The following is a 22,839-nucleotide window of genomic DNA, read 5'->3' as shown; positions in this document are numbered from 1 at the left end:
TAAACGCAATCAACAAAACAACAAGAATCGGCTTAATTTTTCAAGGACCTCCTCGACAGAATAGAAGGAGTGACCCATGAGGAAACTCTTCAGTTTTGATTTGAAAGCGTGTGGATTACTGCTAAGATTTTTGAATTCTAGAGATAGGTTATTGAAAATGGATGCAGCAGTATAGTGCACATGTTTCTGCACAAGAGGTACTGAAGTCCGATCCCTATGCAGGCTTGATTTCTGCCAAGTATTAACAGAATGAAAGCTGCTTATTCTTGGGAATAAGCGTCGATAGACACACAAACATACACACAAAATTCAAGCTTTCGCAACAAACGGTTGCTTCATCAGGAAAGAGGGAAGGAGAGGGAAAGACGAAAGGATGTCCAACCTGTCAGAAATCCGGAGATGGGAACTTGCCCTTCAGTATATCCTCTCTTCTCGTTATCCGCCAGGCCTCAACCTCTGCTAATTTCAAGTTGCCGCCACTCATACCTCACCTATCTTTCAACAACATCTTTGCCTCTTTGCTTCCGCCTCGACTGACATCTCTGCTCATACTCTTTGCCTTTACAAATGTCTGCTTGTGTCTCTGTATGTGCGGAAGGATATGTGTGTGTATGCGAGGGTATACCTGTCCTTTTTCCCCCCTAAGGTAAGTCTTTCCGCTCCCGGGATTGGAATGACTCCTTACCCTCTCCCTTAAAACCCACATCCTTTCGTCTTTCCCTCTCCTTCCCTCTTTCCTGATGAAGCAACCGCAAGACCGCTACGGTCGCAGGTTCGAATCCTGCCTCGGGCATGGATGTTTGTGATGTCCTTAGGTTAGTTAGGTTTAACTAGTTCTAAGTTCTAGGGGACTAATGACCTCAGCAGTTGAGTCCCATAGTGCTCAGAGCCATTTGAACCATTTGATGAAGCAACCGTTGGTTGCGGAAGCTAGAATTTTGTGTGTATGTTTGTGTGTGTTTGTGTGCCTATCGACCTGCCAGCGCTTTTGTTTGGTAAGTCTCATTATCTTTGCTTTTTTATATATATTTACCAAACGAAAGTGCTGGCAGCTTGAATTTCGTGTGTATGTTTGTGTGTCTATCGACCTGCCAGCGCTTTTGTTTGGTAAGTCTCATTATCTTTGCTTTTTTATATATATTTACCGAACGAAAGTGCTGGCAGGTCGATAGACACACAAACATACACACGAAATTCAAGCTTTCGCAACCAACAGTTGCTTCATTAGGAAAGAGGGAAGGAGAGGGAAAGACAATAGGATGTGGGTTTTAAGGGAGAGGGTAAGGAGTCATTCCAATCCCGGGAACGGAAAGACTTACCTTAGGGGGAAAAAAGGACAGGTATACACTCGCGCACACACACACATATCCATCCGCACATACACAGACACAAGCAGACATGCCTTTACCCCTAAGGTAAGTCTTTCTGCTCCCGGGATTGGAATGACTCCTTACCCTCTCCCTTAAAACCCACATCCTTTCGTCTTTCCCTCTCCTTCCCTCTTTCCTGATGAGGCAACAGTTTGTTGCGAAAGCTTGAATTTCGTGTGTATGTTTGTGTTTGTTTGTGTGTCTATCGACCTGCCAGCACTTTCGTTCGGTAAGTCACATCATCTGAGAGAGAGAGAGAGAGAGAGAGAGAGAGAGAGAGAGAGAGAGACCAATGTCAAAATGCCCAGCCTTGTGAACAGAGGTCTACAAGACTTTTGTGAACTTACACCACTTATTACCCGAACCACCCATTTCTGAGCCAAAAATATGCTTTTAGAATGGGAAGAGTTACCCCAAAATATAATACCATATGACATAAGCAAATGAAAATAAGCAAAGGAGACTAATTTTCGTGTCAAACGATCACCCGCTTCAGATACCGTTCGAATAGTAAGAATGGCAGCATTAAGTCTTTGAACAGGATCCTGAATGTGGGCTTTCCACAACAGTTTACTATCTATCTGGACACCTAGAAATTTGAACTGTTAAGTTTTGCTAATGATTTGCTCATTCTGTGAAATTAAAACGTCAGGTTTTGTTGAATTGTGTGTTAGAAACTGTAAAAACTGAGTTTTACTGTGATTTAACATTAGTTTATTTTCTACAAGCCATGAACTTCGGTCATGAACTGCCCTATTTGAAACCAAGCCAATGCTGCAACCAACATCCTTTACTACCAAGCTAGTCTCCTCAACAAACAGAAATATTTTAGAGCTACCTGTAATACTAGAGGGCACATAATTTACATAAATAAGGAACAGGAGTGGCCCCAACACTGATCCCTGGGCACCCCCCCGACTTGACCGTACCCCACTCAGACCCCACATCATAACCATTCTCAACATTGTGAATAATGACATTTTGCTGTCGGCTGCTAAAGTAAGAGGTGAACCGATTGAGAGCTACTCCCCGTATTCCATAATGGTGCAACTTCTGGAGCAATATTTTGTTATCAACACAATCAAACTCCTTAGTTAAATCAAAAAAAATATGCCTAGTGTTCGAAACCTTTTGTTTAACCCATCCAGTACCTCACAGTGAAAAGAGAATATATCATTCTCAGTTGTTAAACGACTTCTAAAGCCGAACTGAACATTGATAGCAAATCGTGTGATATAAAATGATCAATTATCCTTCCATACACAGCCTGTTCTATAACTTTAGCAAACACCGATGGCATAGAAATAGGTCTAAAATTATCTACATTATCTCTTTCTCTCTTTTTATAAAGCAGCTTTACTATTTAGTACTTTAATCATTCAGGAAACTGACCATTCCTAAAGGAAAAACTACAAATGTAGCTAAATACGGTGCTAACCTGTGCAGCACAGTACTTTATTATTCTGCTAGGCACTCCATCATAATCATGAGAGTCCTTAGTTTTCATTGATTTGATTATTGACTTAGTCTCCCCGTTGTCTGTATCACAGAGGAGTATTTCAGACATCAATCTCAGAAAGGCATTTGCCAAGAAAGTTATATGACTCCCTGTAGAAACTAAATTTTTATTTAATTCACCAGCAACGCTCAGGAAATGATTGTTCAATACTATATACAGACTAAGTGATCAAAAGTATCTGGACACCTGGCTGAAAATGACCTACAAGTTTATGGCGCCCCCTTCGGTAAAGCTAGAATTCAATATGGTGCTGGGCATACATTCAGTCAGGTGCTGGAATGTTTCTTGGGGAACGGCAGCCCATTCTTCACGGAGTGCTGCACTGAGGAGAGGTATCGATGTCGGTCGGTGAGCCTTGACACGAAGTCGGCGTTCCAAAATATACCAAAGGTGGATTGTAGGATTCAAGTCAGGACTCTGTGCAGGCCAGTCCATTACAGGGATGTTATTGTTGTGTAACCACTCTGCCACAGGCTGTGCATTATGAACAGGTGCTCAATCATGTTGAAAGATGCAATCAACATGCCCAAATTGCTCTTCAACAGTGAGAAGCACGAAGGTGCTTAAAACATCAATGTATGCCTGTGCTGTGATTGTGAGACGCAAAACAACAAGGGGTGCAAGCCCCCTCCATGAAAAACACGACCACACCATAACACCACCGCCTCCAAATTTTATTGTTGGCACTACACATGCTGGCAGATGACGTTCATCGGGCATTCGCCGTACCCACACACTGCCATCGGATCGCCACATTGTGCAGTGTGATTTGTCACTCCACACAACATTTTTCCACTGTTCAGTCGTCCAATGTTTACACTCCTTACACTAAGCGAGGCGTCGTTTGGCATCTACCGGCATGATGTGTGGCTTATGAGCAGCTGCTCGACCATGAAATCCACGTTTTCTCACATCCCGCCTAACTTTCATAGTACTTGCAGTGGATCCTGATGCAGTTTGGAATTCCTGTGTGATGGTCTGGATAGATGTCTGCCTATTAAACATTACGACCCTCTTCAGCTGTCGGCGGTCTCCGTCGGTCAACAGATGAAGTCAGCCTGTACGCTTTTGTGCTGTACGTGTCCCTTCACATTTCCACTTCACTGTCACTTTGGAAACAGTGGACCTAGGGATGTTTAGGAGTGTGAAAATCTTGTGTACAGACATATGACACAAGTGACACCCAATCACCCGACCATTTCCGAAGTCCGTGAGTTCCGCGGAGCGCCCCATGCTGCTCTCCGACAATGTCTAATGACTACTGAGGTTGCTGGTATGGAGTGCCTCGCAGTAGGTGGCAGCACAATGCACCTAATATGAAAAATGTATGGTTTTGGTGGTGTCTAGATATTTTTGATCTCGTGTACCTGATTTATCAGTAACAGAAATATTTTTACAGCGAACTGACTTTGTATCATTGATCTTGTGCTGCTGACCAGACGCTTCCTTCACAACTGACCATATGGTTTTAATTTCATCCTTTGAATGAACTATTCTGTTTGCATATGACATACTCTTTGTTTTCATAATAACTTTTTTAAGCTAGTTACAATACTGTTTGTAATGGGCTACTGTGGCTTGATTGTGACTACTTCTAATGTTTTGATATAATTCCCACTTTGTTCTACGTGATATCTTTATGCCTCTAATTAGCCACCCAAGCTGCCTATTACTGCTCATACCCCGTTTAGGATGTTCTAATGGAAAGCAACTTTCAAAGAGCATGAGAAATGTGTTAAGGAGAGCATTATATTCATCATCTATGTTATCACCACTATAAACATTCTGCCACTCTTGTTCCTTGACAAGGTTTAAAAAACTCTCTATTGCTGTTGGATTAACTTGCGTACATATTTTGTAATTTTATGTGACATTTGTTTGAGTACAAAAGCCTTTTAGTGTTAGAATTTGTGCATCATGGTCTGACAAGCCATTCACCCTTTTACTAACAGAATGCCCTTCTAGCAATGAAGAATGAATAAAAATATTCCCTATAGCTGTGCTACTGTTCCCCTGTACCCTAGTTGGGGAAAAACACAGTATGCATGAGATCACATGAATTTAGGAGGTCTGCGAACATCCTTTTTGTTGCACCATCATATAAAAAATTTATATTGAAGTCACCACATATAACGAATTTCTGGTACTTCCTATAAAGTGAATCAAGATCCCTTTCTAGCTTGAGCAGAAATGCTCTGAAGTCAAAGTTAGAAGTGCTATAAACAGCAACAATTAGAAGTTCAGTTTCACTTAATTTAACTACTCCTGCACAACATTCAAATGTCTGTTCAATGCAGTGCTGTGACAAGTCTGTGGACTCAAATGGAATACTGTTTTGTACATACATAGCCACTCCCCCTCCCACAAGGAACTCCTTGAAAAACAGCCAGCTAATCTGTATCCTGGTAAATCAAATTATTTAAGTGGTGCTCTGACATACCAATAATTTCAGAGTCAACATCTATAAGCAGTTCACTAACTTTATCTCTAATACCTCTTATATTTTGATGAAATATGCTAATTCCTTCTCTACTTGGAAACATGACGTCCTCTGAAGGTGAGCCCTTAGTTAGTGAGACTTCCTTTAAGCAGCTGACTTCAATCTAAAAAAGGGCAGCTCTAACACCAACTATTACAGGAATTTTTCCATGAGTGATCTCACCACCACCCACTACCCTGTCACCTAAAAGCTTTGCCAGGCTCCCATTCCCAAACCTACTGAGGTACAGGCCATGCCTAGTGAAACCCGATCTACTAATAGACCCAACTGGCACCACTGAAATGTGACCCATGCCCTCTGCCATCAGCGCCCTTCCCAGCCCCATGTTAACGCACCTAACAGCTGCATTAAGATGAACCCGATCATGACGCTGAAACAGTTTGAGTAGCTATCTTTACCAGGTCACCAACCACGTCATATTCCCCATCCCTATCAAGACTGTTCCCTGTTCCATCCACTATCACTACCTGATCCTCCTCACACACACACAAAAGTTCTCAGGACTTTATTTCAATTTTCATTTGCAGTTCTCCTTTTCATAATTTCACAATATTCTTCCACACTAATTTCATAACATTTTGTAAGGATGCTAAAGTCCATGCCATCATATACCCAAAGAAACCTTATCATCACCACCACCACCATCATCATCATCTTGACGACTAGTTTGCCTGTCCTCACCCTCCCACCCAGTTTGACATCAGGCCACTTTCTCATCCCACCCCTCAAATCATATTGCACGATTCAACTAGTTGGCCGTATGAAGACCAACAATGAAGCCTGTCTCACATGAGTATGCAGCATCTATTCCCCTTCAAAGTGATCACTGAACATCTGATGCATTTCACATTTCTTATATACCTACCAAGCCCTGTAACAATACTAAACACAAACAACACTAATGCACTCTTGTGGCTGTTGTTCTACCTGTTACACATAATTGCAACTCTAACCATTTACCTGCTCGCCATTGCTGTGTACGTTTACAAATTGACAATAATATCTGACCATGTCTTCTGAGTACGTCTTCTGAGTACTTAACTTTTTTGTTAGGCAATGTATGTTGAAAGTAGTGGCTTTACTGTTAATTTTGTTTTATTTGTAGTTAGTGTGAGCACAAGTAGAAAGTGATGTTTTTGTCATAGTTAATGGATAACATAGCATACAGAATTTCTTTGACTGATACTTGTACTGTTTTATGTATACATTAGTTAATTCCACACCATTGAAAGATCTCCTTCATGAGGACTTCACCAGAACACATAGACTGAATGAATAAGTAAATGTGTTTAATATCAACTGCTGCAAAGTAGTTTGTGTGGTTATTGTTCACTCAACCAGTGACAGTAGCAAAACTGTTGATATGGATGATGATCTCATTGTACACCATGCTTACTCAGCAATACATAAAGGTCACTATATTGATCAAGCTTCTTACGGTGTTCTTCTTCAGTGGTATTCAACTAGGGTAAGAACCAGTCACATGTCAACCATAGATTTCAAGATGCCTCCCACAAACAGTAAAGTCTGCTTCCTGGTCTCCACATTCACCCATTGTGTAAATGATTTTGCATATGTGTAACTTTCTTGGTCAGCAGTCAGTCTGATGGCATTGACTGTTGTAAGCAGTAAAATACTTGGATTAACAATCCAGCCCATGCTGCAGGAGGAGAAGCAGTATCTTTTTTAAGTCAGAGTCTTGTCCTGTTTAAGCTGTTATTTTTATATGTTGAAGTTTCATGAATTACAAATTTTCTCAGCACAAAATTCATATTTATTGATGAAAATAAAATTACGTAATGGGTTTGTTTTTGAAATAACCGTTTCTGGTATCATTGATGATTTTCTGTTCTTAATTTGTGGTACATTGCTTTTATTTCACTAAATGATCTCCATTTCCAAGTTTTTTTAAGGTATTTATGCGTGATGATTTTGATGTGTGACACACAACATTATTTGTTGCCTTTGTTGTAGTATAATTTATATTTCAGTGTTGTAACACCAGCTGTATGAACAATAACAAACAATTTAAAGTTGTAAATAAGTTAAATATGCTGAGGTGAAATCATCACCTGTATCTGAAACAGGAGAGCCTCAGTAGAAAGCAAAACAACTAAATTGAAACAAGAAAAATGAAACACCTGGCCAATCTACAGGAAGAAATGCCGAATTCAAGCTCTACTACTCTATTGGTAAATCTGAAGCAACATACACAAGCGAAACACTATTCAAGCTGAACACCAAAACAACAACAGATAAACTACAACAGGGACACAGAAGAATCATCATGGAAAAAAGAAAAGAAAAGAAAAACTTACAGTGCACACTGCTGTCTAACGAAGTGGTGTATCAGGGAAGTCGGTCAGTAATAGATACATTGTGAAAAAGGAGAGATTGCACTTTTCTGTCATACATCAAGAGTGTAAGAAACTAGGCTAGTGGGACAACTCTTGAACTACTTTTGGAGAAATAAAACCAAGACTGACTACTTCAAAGAGGTCCACAATGATTCAGAAGAGTTAAATATAGCAGTGCTGTTCATATGTGGATTCTTCTGATTCTTGCTTGTGACTAACTGGACCATTGTTCAGTAGCAGGGTTTCTGGCAAACACATATCAAATTATTAATACCATGTTAATTAACACTAAATTGTTAAGGTGTTCGTGGCCATTTGTTGATAAACTGCCTGTTGGCACCTGTTTCTGGTTCTTCAGCATATGTTTGTTTGACGATTTTTGTGATGTTTCGTGAGCACGAGTGGCTGTTATTGTCAAAACTTCACCCTCGATTGCTGATGGTGGACTGGAGTCGAGCTCACAGCTGCATATTGTATTTACCTGGTAATGCCACTGTCCAAGGGTCTCTCTGTGGTTGTTTCCAGTGCGGTTCTCCCCTTACTACCTGAGCTATAAAAATACATAAACATGACAGTAGCTTCAACAAGAAAGAAGAAAGCCTTATGGTGAATGGGACCTGGATTCCCGTGTTGCAGCAAATGACCAATGCAGGTAGCATATAATCTGGGGCTGTGAGCTCAATACCAGTCCACCACCAACAATAGAGGATGAAGCTTTGATAATGCAAGCCACTCATGCTGGCAAAACATCAGGAAACTCATCAAACAAATGTAGACTGAAGAACACTTGACAGAAGCCAACAGGCAGTTTGTTAATTAACACACTTTTATTATGCTCATGAAACCATAACATCCATTCCAAGTACAAAAAGAATTTAAATCTGTTGTGGTTGAGACTATGCCAATAAATGTGATGGTCGTTCACGAGAAGTAAACACTGTCTGCTGCTAAGTTCTTTACTGATGCTGTTGACTGGTTGTGGCTGCAGGGTTGCGATACCCGTGGAGTGAAGACTTCAGGTGAAGACTGTAGACTGCCGATTTAGGAACTGCCGATTTCAGACAAGACTGCTGCGAACTTGCTGGGATGCCTGTTAAATAACCGTGTGTTTTGATACTCGAATCCATGGAATTTACTATGGGCACCGAGTGATATCAAGTGTCTGCTCATTGGCTTCTCAGGCAAAGTGATGTCATCACTCTGCACGATTGGGGCACGTGACGAAGATGCACAAAGTAGTGTGGCTGCTGTTAGCAGCCTCTGTGCAAGACCAGCAAAGTATCACTGTCCTGGATTTGCTTTGATGCAGGTCTAATCACCTGCTACCTTGTTGGATGGGCAGACTACCCAGCACTGGTTGCAATGTGGGACATTTCGCCCCCCGCCCCCCAAGTGAGAGAGGTGAAATTTCTTCTTCAGCTGCCATTGTGGTTAGTGGGTGAGGTCCACTTCCAACCTGTCCTCTGTGCTGCCCATGCTGGGCTCTGAGTCTATTGGTTCTGGTGGTAGCACGGCATTGCCGCTACTGTGCTGCTGTGGTTCTCTCTCCCCCCATTCACCTTCCAGAACAGAAGTGTTGTCTTATGTGAAACTGAAACAGGGCTATGGCTCCTGGAAGGAGAAAAAGTATCAACGTGTTGCTGAAGCTGATCCACATGTTTGCGTCTTGTATCACCTTTTGCAGTCTGTATGACTTACATTGTGTTTCCCAGGTGACAGACCACAGCCGCAGGATACCGCACCTTCTTTCCATACCAGATCTCAGAATAGGAGACTGTGGCATTGCCTTCACAATGCCATTTTTTGCTTCCAAAGCCAGCTGCAATGATGATCTCCATAGATGAGGTGTATGAGGGACAGAAGGATCATCATCTCCCTTACATGCAATGTCTCGGTGGGATCCTTATGGGGAGAGCTTCTGTAAGAAGAAAGAAACATGCTGAATCCCATGAGCCATGCAGAGAGACTCAAATTCTTGAGTACTAAGCTAGGTACGATTATCTACAGCAATAGTTGTTGGGAGACCTCCCACTCTGAAGATCTGTTTCAGGGAGTATACCATTTGGGGTGCACCTCTATTGCCCAACCTGACAACATAGGTGTAGCTAGTGTGGCCTCCCACTAGAATAAGGCAGTTAGCCCCCAGAAATCATCCAGTGTGGTCTAGGTGGAGCCAGCTCCACAGTTCTGTTGCGTCAGGCCAAGGAAAGTAAAACTTCAGCAGTGTAGTTTGGTATCAGGCATAGGGTTGTGTACCTTCCACATTCTCATCCCTGATGTGGATTCGTTTAGCTGAATCTTGAACTATAACTGAACGAGATAGCTCAGTGGTTAGCACTCTGGACTTGCATTCAGGAGGACAACATTTCGAACCCGCGTCCAGCCATCCTAAATTGCTTGAGGCAAATGCCGGGATAGTTCCTTTGCAAAGGCTTGGCCAATTTCTTTCGCAATCTTTCAACAGTCCGAGCTTGTGCTCCATCTCTAATGACCTCTTTGTCAGCAGGATCTTGAGCGCTAATCTCCTAATCTTTAACTATGAACTCAAGTTGTAGAAAAAAATTCAGTTCCATTATGTTGACAGCTGCATTAGATTACATCACCAGTTGCAGTGCCTCGACACATTTGTTTATATACTGGGCAGTCACTACACGGTGACCTTTGATTTGAGTTGGCTGATCTCTATAAACTCATCATAGGTCCTTTAAATTTGATCAACTGTGGAGAGCCAATAAAGTCATAAATAGCACTATTTATAATAGCTGTAGAGGAACCTATATAAACTTGAAATTGTGCATTTCATCCTTTGAGTCCAGCATAATTCAAAACTGCTATGGTACCTTGAAAAATAATACTATAAATGCTACTTTCACAGTCATCCTGCATGTGGTCAATGTCACCCATACAAGTAAAGTACTTGACAGTGCGATGTTGCTTCTGCAGACAACCCTTTGCCTTGTGCTCCCCCCCCCCCCCCCCCTTTTTCTTTTTTACAATGTAAACACTTCATATTTTTGTAATAACATGACCATCTATCAAGAGTAATGAAGCACTAAGCACAAAACTTTCCTTTAGATTGCTAACTTCCAATAAATTTTGATTTTACCTCCTTTAGGTGGAGTGGAACTATCCCTGGAAGCCTGGCAGATTTTGCTGTTCCGCCTACACTTGTCTGAAAATTTTTTTGCCACAATAGAAGTCCATCTTAAAAATCTTGGCTCCTCCAAATTGAGAGCTTGCTGCATTTGCTTTGTTTTTCCAGAAGCCTGAATAATAGATAAATAATAGATAAACATTCTTCCAACATTGTGTTATTTAAGTGGGTAAGGTCATTCTGCAGACCTTCATCTGATGCATGAATGATAAGCATGTCCCTGACCATTGTATCGGAGTAGGGAAAATTACAGTTCAGATTTTCAAACTTGAATTTAAATCCATAGTGAGACATTGGAGCATGGCAACCCAATTCTTGAAAGATCATCCGGGTTTCTTATATGCCCTATGGAACTTATAGTGTGCTCCTGCCGCTGGAATTTTACTCTCAAAATATTCTGTCACTTTGTCCTTCACCTCCGAACAACTTAGTGCACATGAGTGTTTATCTGTAAACAGCCTTTGCACCAATCCATAGATATGAGGATAAGACTTGGATTATAAAAAAGTACATTGGGTAACATCACCTGCTGCTCTTTGTGCCCTGAAGTGTTGTTCCAGTCAGGCGATGTAGTTGGACCAAGTTTCTTTCGCTGTGTGAAATGGATGGAATGTCAGTGGCATCCACCTGACTTCCTCTTGCTGTTGGTCCTGTTCATGCAGCCTTTGTTACAGCTATTCGTAAGTAGCACTAAAAGCCTACAAGAGATGTAATATTTGGACTGTGAGATCAGTTTTCTCCACTATATGAAATTACCCGATCACAGATTACTGTTCTCAACCAGAACCCCTAGACAAGCTCAGTGAGACAGGGCATTTAAAAAAATACAACACAGAAATTACAGAGATCATAACATCACTGTAGTGAGGCCCACTGCAGCCACTGACTACCTACAGTGGGGAACAGCTGCTACAAACCGAGCGAGGTGGCGCAGTGGTAGCACACTGGACTCGCATTCGGGAGGACGATGGTTCAATCCCGCATCCGGCCATACTGGTTTAGGTTTTCCGTGATTTCCCTAAATCGCTCCAGGCAAATGCTGGGATGGTTTCTCTGAAAGGGCACGGCCGACTTCCTTCCCTAATCCAATGAGACCGATGACCTCACTGTTTGGTCTCTTCCCCCCAAACAACCCAACCCAACAGCTGCTACTGTAACTCACTGGTCTTCAATAATAAGGGCATCTACCTGCTGTGCAATGGTATCAGTAATGCGGTGTGGGGTTCCAGATTGTGCATTGTCAGCCAATGAGATTCGTTCTTCCTTGAATTGCTTATGCCATGCCTTGAGCATTGCAGTAGACACATGTGCCATTCTTTCATGAGTTTCCATTCCCCATATTCCTCTCACATTCAGAAAATGCAATTTGCCCCTTTGCTTTCATTCTGAAATATCCATTTCACTGTTTTCAGCACGACTGAGTACAGTGAATAGCTGATGCGTGCACATGCATGCTCTGTCATCATGTGGGCATGTACCCATGTCCCTCTACTGGTGAGTCTGGGATCTCAGTGATCTTATAGAGACCACAACTTCTTTCATGGGCAATGAAATTATGATTCTCTCAGCAGTTTTCATTTTACAGCTTCCAGCTGAAAATTTCATTCTGGAAACATTCCCCAGGCTGTGGCTAAGCCATGTCTCCACAGTATCCTTTCTTCCAGGAGTGCTAGTTTAGAAAATTTTGCAGGAGAGCTTCTGTAAAGTTTGGAAGGTAGAAGATGAGGTACTGGAGGAGGTAAAGCCATGAAGACGAGTCGCGAGTCGTGCTTGGCCGGCTCACATGCCCCCCAAAAGGCAAGGTCTCGAGTTTGAGTCTTGGTCCAGCACACAATTTTAATTTGCCAGGAAGTTTCACATCAGTGCACACTCAGCTGCAGAGTGAAAATTTCATTCTGGAAACATTACATGTCATTGTGAAGACTTCTGGTTTGTCACACACAAAACTTATGGTATGACAATGAAAGAAGAGCCTCCCTTGCCAGCTAGGACTGAGTAGCGATATCCACGCTACCAATTAAATTAATTTTAGATCTATTAAACATTCATCAATGGGCATTCACTTGAAATTTTCAGTCTTGTTGATTTGAACTACCTAGAGATATTCCATCATTTTTCTGGTTTGCGTCCTCTTCCGAGATTTCAGCAGAGATTATTTCAGCTATTTCCAAGGCATGTCAATGACTGAATATTAAATATGAAATTGTGCCTGTATTCAGGGACAGCAAAACCATATGATTCCTACTTGTACCGGGTAGCTTAATGAACATGCTTCACTGATAACACAGTTGGCAGAATCAATCACAGGTAGAGAATATGCTTCAAAGGCAAAATTTTACTAATGCTAAATATAATGAAACACAGAGCTGCTTGAGATGCTGCAAATACAGGATGATTGTTTCATATGGTTCATTATTCATTTTGATGTTAGTTGAAAGATTGCAAAGCACAAAACACTGAACAGAAAGTGCTCTTAGAGAGAAAATGTGAAATGGAAGGAAGATGCGAAGTTAAATGATTCCACGAATTGTGTAGGTGGAAGTGCTAATCCCAGGTGATCTTGTTGCCTGCCAGCCATATTTTCACTGTTTCTTTGACCACAGAATCCCAAAAGAATGATGTGGCCAATATCTGAATGTTGTCATAATCCATGAAATGGACATTGGAAATAAAATGTTCAGATGTCATATATTTGTTCTGTTGTAGAGGCTATGTAGCAATGATGCTCAGTACATCATTATTGTAAATTAGCTGTGGTTTGTGCTGTATAATTTTCACCACAGTGGCACTGAATTTATGTATTTCCACCTTTTGTAGAAGGAGATCATCCTTCACAGTACCCAGAAGAGTTGGCATATTATCAGTTTGATGAAAGATCACTTTTACATGATGTTGCTTTGTGATTCTGGTAATATTTTTAGAGAAGTTCCTAATATACTGAAGGAAATCTGTAGATTCACATCATCTCTTTCCTCTTCCTGTGGTTGGTTCTGATTTATAGAGCTTTCTTAATCTGATAAGAGAATCCATTGCCCGTCCTTCCCCTGAATACAGCCCCTAGGCTTACTAGGTCATCCTGGGAGCTGTCATTGTCAGACACTGCTTAACCCATGTGAAATGAAGTTATAACGACACTCACAGTCTTTGAAGGAGGGGTGCAGTTGGACGCCTTCAAGTATAAATTTGCATGGATGTACTTACAGTACACAGAATTCCTCCTTCAGAGAAACTAATATATCCCTTTCTCTTTCCATTCCAAGATAAACCTAATATTCCCATGAATGGATTTGAGATACTCTGTCTGCTCCAGCAATTTATTCTTTTCATGGGATTGCACTAGGAATGTGTCATTGATGTGTGTGTCCATTCTTAAACTACCGTAATAAGAATTTGCTCTTCAGAGAGGTGGCAACACGTAGGAATACTGTAAGTTTGTTGAAAAGAATGGTTATTAAAACGTAAGTAAATGTTAGCTCACGCTGCATTGGTAACTTACAAATCACATCACCACAGAACTGTGAAAGGATTAGGGTTCAAAAACTGTTCTTTAATTGGAACATTGACTGTGTGTGTGTGTGTGTGTGTGTGTGTGTGTGTGTGTGTGTGTGTGTGCAGGATTTAATAAAAGTCTGGTAAGGCAACTGAATTATCTCTGTTTACCAGTTTAACCTACAACTCCATGGTTGCTTTCCGTCTTTCTTTTTCTTTTATTTTTTTCCATTGTTAATAAAGGAATTTTTTTTATTAAATGTCCATAAATTGATTGAAACACTGCAGTCGTATTGCTTTTAAGAATAAATCCTACAAGTCAGTTGCCGAGTCCAGTGACAACCTGTACCACATTGCATAATGTTGCTCTGTATAATTAGCACTTGCCAAAGTTGCACATTGCGAGCTTTCTTGGTTCAGAACCCTCTCTATCATAATTAATAAAACCCACAAAGGGTATGTTTTCATGGACATATAACTTTATGTAAGTATACACTGTAAATAGTTCTGTTACCTTTATAGAATGCCAGACATCATCAAGTGATGCTAAGTTATATGACTGTTAAAATAGGCATAATGTATTTTGCTGATAGGTAATTTTGGTGATATGATAATCTATATTATCTTTATACAAATAGCCCACCACAAAAGACATCATGGACACAGTTTCATTTCTCTTATATTTCATAGCTTGTTTCTTTATTCTGCTTCTGCTTCTTCTTCTTTTTCTTCATTTATTTTTTTCTGTTAATTTTGTAGTGTTTAGTTAGACAGATTATATTTAGAAGGCACTTAAGAAACATACATTTCTGTTTCATTGTACCACCAAACAAATTTTAGTGGTACTGTACTGAGAAGATGGCGCAGTATAAATGGTGGAAATCGGTGTGATATTGAGCTAGTGCTTAAAGGCAATTACTTGGAAGTGTGCAATGAACAAGCTTCATCGGTTTTGATAACACAGGAAACACATGATATGTTTTCAAAATTCTGGGAGGAACATGCTCGTGAGCCACTTGTAGGCAGAAATTTAATACTGGCTTCCATTTGCCCACAGGTAAGACAGCTTTTTTCTCTTAACATTTTTAATGCAATACATTTTTATTGTAATTGGCACAAATAAAACAGGATTTGATAATAATTTGATTTCTGTTTTCCTTTTTCATACACTTTATGTATGAGAGCAATGTCGTATATTTGGCACACTTTCCTTTTTCATACACTTTATGTATGAGAGCAATGTCGTATATTTGGCACACTTTCCTTTTTCATAAACTTTATGTATGAGAGCAATGTCGTACATTTGGCACACTTTCCTGTAGCCTCAGTGCTACCACTATGAAGTGTCAAGTACATGGGTAGTCAAAAGTAAAGAGGAGGAGAATGCTGAGGAATGAGAAAAGAGAATCCAACATAGAACATTTGTGATGTGTCCAGAGTAGGAAGTAGAAAAAGGTGAGATGACAAATGAGGCCTTTTGTAGGAATAGCAGGCAGGAAGTAATGTCCACACCGAAAAATGTCAGTAACTAAAGGTCCCAGCAGTTAAGGGAGAAATGCATAGAAAAGAAGCGAACTAAAAGCAAAAGGCTGTTAAAAAGAATATGTTTTGTTGGAGAAAACAAAACAAGCAAGTAAAAGCGAGAAGGGATTAGGTGGTGGTATGATGTTACTGAACGTTAGGTATACTGGAGAAATTGCAGGTATATAGTTCATGTGAGAAAAGGTACAGGAGATGCAGTTGGCTTCTATAGGGAAACAATTGTGAGTTCTGAGGTCATCCAAACATGATTGATAGGGGATGTATACAACATGTTTGAAAAATAGTGATACACATTACAACAGAATGTAGTATTGGTCCTCAAAAAGCTCTCTACCCTGCTCACTTCCTACTCATGTCTTGGAGTACCACTGTCCACCACCTTTCCAACAACCTCCAAACCTCCTCCATGTCCCCTCATACCTGACAAACCCTATCACTCACGCGTCCGGCCATCCTGATTTAGGTTTTCCGTGATTTCCCTAAATCGCAAAAGGCAAATGCCGGGATGGTTCCTCTGAAAGTGCATGGCCAACTTCCTTCCCCGTCCTTCCATAATCCAATGAGAGCGATGACCTCACTGTCTGGTCTCTTCCCTCTAAACAACCCAATCCAGCCCTATCTCACAAACCTACTACATTTACCTCACCCTCCTAAAACTCCTTCCCACCACTACACACAATCCAGAAGCTAAACAGACCCAAAATACAGTCATGAACCTTAGCCGCACAGAAATATCAGTCCTTTCCAAAGGCCTCAACTTTTGCCCCACTCCCAAATTCAGTCATGCAGGACTTGTTAAAGACCTTCCCTCCCTCTCCCTCTCCCTCTCCCTCTCCCTCTCCCTCTCCTGGTCACTTACCCTACCAATCAGACTCAACCAAAGACCAATGTTGAACCCTGCCTAATCAGTTCACTCCTCCATCCAACCGTGATCCACCCCCACTGCCCCCAAATCTTAACCTCAAACCTTGCCTCACCATCATTCCCCAAATCTGTCAACATGTAGACGAACTTTACATCAACAGAAAGAACCACAGTCCACAATCTAAAAACTGATCCCAACCTTATAATGCTACCTGCAGACAAAGGCTCCACCACTTTTGTTTTGAACTGCAAGGGTTACCTGGCAGAAGGACTCCACCAGCTGTCAGATACATCCACCTACAAACCTTGCCACAGTGACCTCATTCCAGAAACCCAGCAGGATCTCCAGTCGCTCCTCAAATCCTTAGGCCCATCCCAGAATCTCTCCTCGGAGTCCATCTCTCTGCTCACCCCTACCACTCCTACCTTCTAGATACTTCCTCAAGTCCATAAACCCAACCACCCAGGACGTCCCATTGTGGCCTGTTACTGTGCTGCCACTGAGAGAATCTCTGCTCTTGTAGACCAACACCTTCAACCTATTACCCAGAACCTACCCTCCTGTATAAGAGATACCAATTATTTCCTCCACTGACACCCCACAGTTACTGCCCCCTTACCACAGTGTCCTGCTCATCACTGCTGACTAACATCCCTAATGTCCATGGCCTTACCGCTATTGAACACAACCTTTCCCAATGCCTGACAAATTCCAAACCAAAAACCACTTTCCTAGTCACCATGACCAGCTTTATCCTCACCCACAATTACTTCCCCTTTGAGGGCATTACCTACAAACAAATCAGGGGTACAACTCTGGTCATCTGTATGGCACCATCCTGTGCCAACCTATTCATGGGCCATCTAGAGGAATCCTTCCTAAACACCCAGAATCCTAAACCCCTCACCTGCTTCAGATTCACTGATTACATACTTGTGATCTGGATCAAGGGCGAGGACACCCTATCCACATTACTCCAGAAGGTCAACACTTCTCCCCCATTTGCTTCACCTGGTCCTACTCAACCCAACAAGACTTCTTCCTAGACATTGTCCTCTACCTCAAAGATGCCTACAACAGCACCTCCGTCCGTTTCAAACCTACTAACCACCAGCAATACCTCCACTTCGACAGCTGCCAAACATTCCATACCAAGAAGTCCCTTCCATACAGCCTAGCCATCTGTGGTCATTGCATCTGCAGTGATGAAATATACCAAGGGCCTCACTGAAGCCTTCACGGACCGTAATTATTCTCCCAACCTTGTACAAAAAACAAATCTCCCGTGCCTTATCTTCCAGTCTCTTATCAGCTCCCAAAGTCCCACTATCCGGTCATAGAGGAGCATTCCCCTCGTAACTCAATACTATCCAGGACTGGAGCAACTGAATTACATTATCCACCAGGGTTTCAACTACCTCTCGTCATGCTATGAAATGAGAAATGTCCTTCCCACCCCTCCCACAGTGGTATTCCACTATCCACCTAACCTACACAGTATACTCGTCCATTCCTACACAACCCCTGCTCCCAACCCTTCACCTCATGTCTCATACCCCTGTAATAGACCTAGATCCAAGATCTGTCCCATATATCCTCCCACCACCACCATCTACTCCAGTCTGGTCACATTTGTCACCTGTCCCATCAAAGGCAGGGCTACCTGTGAAACCAGACATGTGATCTACAAGCTAAGCTGCAATCACTGTGCTGCATTCTATGTGGTCATGACAACCAACAAGCTGGCTGTCTGCACGAATGACCACTGACAAACTGTGGCCAAGAAAAAAGTGGACCACCCTGTTGTTGAACACGCTGCCGAACATGACATCCTTCATTTCAGCCTGTGCCATATGGATCCTTCTCACCAACACCAGCTTTTCTGAATTGTGCAGGTGGGAACTTTCCCTCCACATGGCTGCCATACCCTCTCTCCACCTCACCCATGTGCGCTCTCCAGCTGCACTTCACTGTCTGCCACCATAACCCTACTATCCCTCCCCCTCCCCACCACAGCCTCCTCCTACCCTCACCCAGTCTATTTTTGATGAAGACCGTACTGGCCGAAAGCTTTGTTTGTGACAGTCTTTTTGTTGTGCCTGTCTGTGACTCAGCATCTCCGTTATATGATGAGTAGTAACTTTCTTTTTCATAATATTGTTACATTCCATCCTGGGATTCCCATTGTTTGAAAACTAGAAGAAAAGTTCATATAATGATATGTCAGAAAACCAATAAATGTTGAGATAAGGGTTGTTGAAGATCTGGACTTCACAGCATACATTTTATTTACAGACGGAACAGGACTCAAAAGATATGGCATAGTAAATTACCACAATATGCGCATGTGTGCAGATGCAGACCTTCAAGCAGTTGTGGAGGTTATTACAGAATGTTACCATTGAATAAAGACAATGATGTGGTTTATGTATGACAGGGTACCTCTCCATTTTCAACATTTCACCAGTAAAACGTTGGTTGAGGACATCCAGTAACGTGGCTTCCCTGTTCACAGAACCTGGATTTTGTGGATTTCTGACCTATTGACAGTGTGCAGATGTTACAGGAGCAAGTGACCTACGCATATGATGCATTATGAATGGAGTCAGGTGTCTGTGAAAGATAGTGTGACTCAGTGTGAAGGAGGCCTGAATGGTGTTCAGGATGCGTGGGAACCACATGTATCGTTGCTTGTAGTGTCTGCTTTTATGTAAGAGGCAGATGAAGAAAAAGAGGACAGATTGGCCCACATCTCAATAGATAATGGTTTTTGTACTTTTCTTCTAGTTTTAACCAAAACTACCTCCTGTAGGATTATGTGACACTTCTTTTTAATCACCCTGTTACTGGATTTCCAGTTAGGTTCATTATTCTACTCATCATCATCTTGGACAGTTTCCAGCCTCTGGCTGGGTATTCATGGAACATAGGCCTCTCCATCGTCTTCTGTCTTGCCGCCATCTCTCTGTCTTCACCTTTGTCCAGTCTTCTCCTTTCTTCTGGGTGCATTCCTCTATTCCTTTCAGCCATCTGTCTCTCGGTCTTTCTCTTGGTCTCTTTCCTTCCAGTTTCATCTCTTGTATGCTCCTGCGTATCCTCTTCTCCTCCATTCTCTGAACATGTCCATATCACCTCAGCCTTGATTTCTCTATCTCCTCCTGTAATGGTTCCACCTTCATTAACTCTCTGATCATCTCATTTCTTAACCTGTCTGTCTATGTCACTCCAGTACTCTTTCTCAAGAATTTCATCTCACTAGCTTGTACTTTGCTTCTCTCTCTTCCTTTCATAACCCTGCACTTTGCTTTTCTCTCTTCCTTTCATAACCCAGGTTTCTGATGCATATGTCAGGATCGGGACATAGTATGACTGGTATATTACCCATTTACTGATTTGGGGTACATCCTTACTCCATATCAAGTTTCTTACACTCTTCCAAAATACTTCTGCTTTTCTTCCCCGCTCGTTTATTTCTCTGTCCTTTTTTTTCATCTTTGTGTATGAGGCTTCCTAGGTACTTGAAACTCTCCACCTGCTCTCCTCAGTCGTTCCTCACCAATTGTTAGTCCCTTTGTTCCACTCAACTTCTTTCTTGTTGTGATAATCATCTCACTCTTACTTATATTAAATTTCATCCCATATTCTTGTACTGTTTGTTCCCATACGTCCAAGTACTCTTGTACTTCCTCCTCCTTATTCCCCATATCATCAGATCATCTGCAAACATCACAGCTTTCATCTTTCTTTCACCAATTACTTGTACTACTGTACTAATTATATCATCCATCACTACAGTGAAGAGTAATGGTGAAAGTGCACTTCCCTGCCTCAAGCCATTCCTCTGTTAAATCCAAGCTGGTATCTTCTTCCCACTTTCACACAGCTCACACTTCCCTTATCCTCCAAATAATCTGTTTTGCTACTCCTCTGTTCTCCAAGGCTTTCCTCACTTTGCTTCTACTTACACTATCATTCGCTTTTTCAATGTCCAGGAATGTCATTAGTAGATCTATTCCATATTCATAGTGCTGTTCTTGCAGTTGTCTTACAGCAAAAATTAGATCCACTGTGAACCTTCCTGTTCAGAAACCTTGTTGCTGTTCTCTCATTCTTCCTTCTAATTTTGCCCTGCACAATGATTCGTCAGTGTTATCCCCCAGTAGTTCTTGCACTCTTTTCTATTTCCCTTCTTAAAGATTGGGACTATTCTTCCAACCTTCTGGGATCATCTTCTGTCACCACACAATTTTCATTACTTCATGTAGCCATTGTATACCCATCTCTACACTTAGCTCATCCAGACCTGCTGAATGCCACTTGCCGAATGCCTCTTCCACTTCTCCCCATGTAAGGTCTTTTTCTATTTGCTGTTCCTCCTCTTTTTTTTCTCCTCGGCTTGTTCCTTTTCATCCAGGTCTCCATTTGGCTTCAGGAGTTCTTCAAAATACTCCTTCCACATATTCTTGAGTTCCTCCTTATTCTCCAAATCTTGTCCACTTTTGTTCACAATTTGAGCATAATCTGTCATACCGTTCTTCCTCTTACTTTTAATCATCCCATACAACACCTTTTTTGAACCTTCACTATCCTCCTCCATCATTCTGGTCCACTGTTCCATCCACTTTCTTCTTTCCTCCGACACCACTCTTTTTGCTTCTTTCTTTCTTGCTTGCCTGATACTCTTCTCTTGTCTCTACTGTTCTCTTCTGGAACCATACCCTAAAGGCTCTATTAGTCTACTATTTTGCAGAAAATACTGTAACGATATCCTAGTGCTGTGAGTGATAGTTCCAGACGAGGTCATTGACTGGACACTGATGATATAGCTGTCACTGTCAAGAATATTTAATAGAAATGCTTTTGTTATTCATCAAACATTGTTCAGAAAAATGGAAGAATTGTTATAACTGAAAACATGGAAATGTGTGTTATAATTATAAGATTTAATTGTCTGCTCAAAACTGTGAAATGGAAGGTGTTTTGTAGTTAGGCACTTGAGCTCTGTTATTATTGTAGTTGTTCAAAAAAAGCTTGTAGTAGTTGTATAAATTTTACTACGAAGTTAATTTCTTTGGTTATTGAACATTAGTCACTTTTATGCATAACAACTTGTTTTTTATTTGAGCAACAATTTGGAACCAGTATTTAGATTGTAACTGGTATTAATTTTTATAATGTATCTCAAATGAACAGGTGTTTGGGCTATACATTGTCAAGTTGGCAGTTGCGGTAGTATTGTGTGGTGGAGTCCAACGTGTGGACAAATCTGGATGCAGAGTTAGAGGTGAATCTCACCTCTTACTTGTGGGAGATCCTGGTACAGGCAAATCACATCTATTAAGATTTGCTGCTAAAGTGTGTCCTCGTTCCGTTCTTACAACTGGTGTTGGCACGACTTCTGCTGGATTGACTGTGAGCGCTGTAAAGGTAAAATATTGTTCAGTGGTATCTTACATGTGTCAGTAATTAGAGTTTCTATATTTTAATTGCCTATTTGTTATGTAGTTTGTAGAAGGAAGCTGTGAAGCAATTTGATACAGGAGATAGGGTTGTGATACTAACCTCACCATACTGTAGAATAATAGATTTTTTTATACAACTAACAAACTCGTGCAGATACGTTTGGACTGTCCAAAGTCACTTATATCAGTGCTGTCATTTTAGCCACATATTCTGTAACAACAATGTAAATAGTCAATTAGTCAGTAAACCAAGCAAAAATTATGCATCTGAGCCATAATTGAAGTTATTCAGAGATTGTTCCAGAGTATGAGTAAAGTGGCATAGCCAGGTAACACATATTTTGTAATCAAAGTTACTTGGAGGCAGGAGGGCGTGGAAACTGCAAGTTCATGCTCTGTCACACTAAACACACAATAAACAGTCAGCATTGCAAAGTCCACTCGTAGAGGTGATTTGGATAACAGCAAATGAGAGGGAGACTGCTGCTGGCAGTTCTTATATTTGGCCTGTTGTGGAAGCTCATGTGACCAGCCTGCAATATTGGCCTTGTTCCTCCCACAGACATCCTTGCCGGACTTAT

General features: G+C 41.4%; 1 protein-coding gene across 1 annotated transcript in view; it reads left to right on the top strand.

Moving 5' to 3' along the window:
• LOC126412312 (DNA helicase MCM9-like) overlaps positions 1-22,839 on the top strand; it is a 167,707-nt gene that overhangs the window by 57,480 nt on the left and 87,388 nt on the right. Inside the window, exons 7-8 of the mRNA XM_050081833.1 lie at positions 15,230-15,446; positions 21,990-22,223. Coding sequence (XP_049937790.1) covers positions 15,230-15,446; positions 21,990-22,223 — 451 coding nt within the window. The remainder of the gene's footprint in view (positions 1-15,229; positions 15,447-21,989; positions 22,224-22,839) is intronic.

The sequence above is a fragment of the Schistocerca serialis genome, chromosome 7, assembly GCF_023864345.2.
Source record: "Schistocerca serialis cubense isolate TAMUIC-IGC-003099 chromosome 7, iqSchSeri2.2, whole genome shotgun sequence".
NCBI lineage: Eukaryota > Metazoa > Arthropoda > Insecta > Orthoptera > Acrididae > Schistocerca > Schistocerca serialis.
Note: the sequence above shows the minus strand (reverse complement) of the source record. Positions and strands in the feature narration are given on the sequence as shown.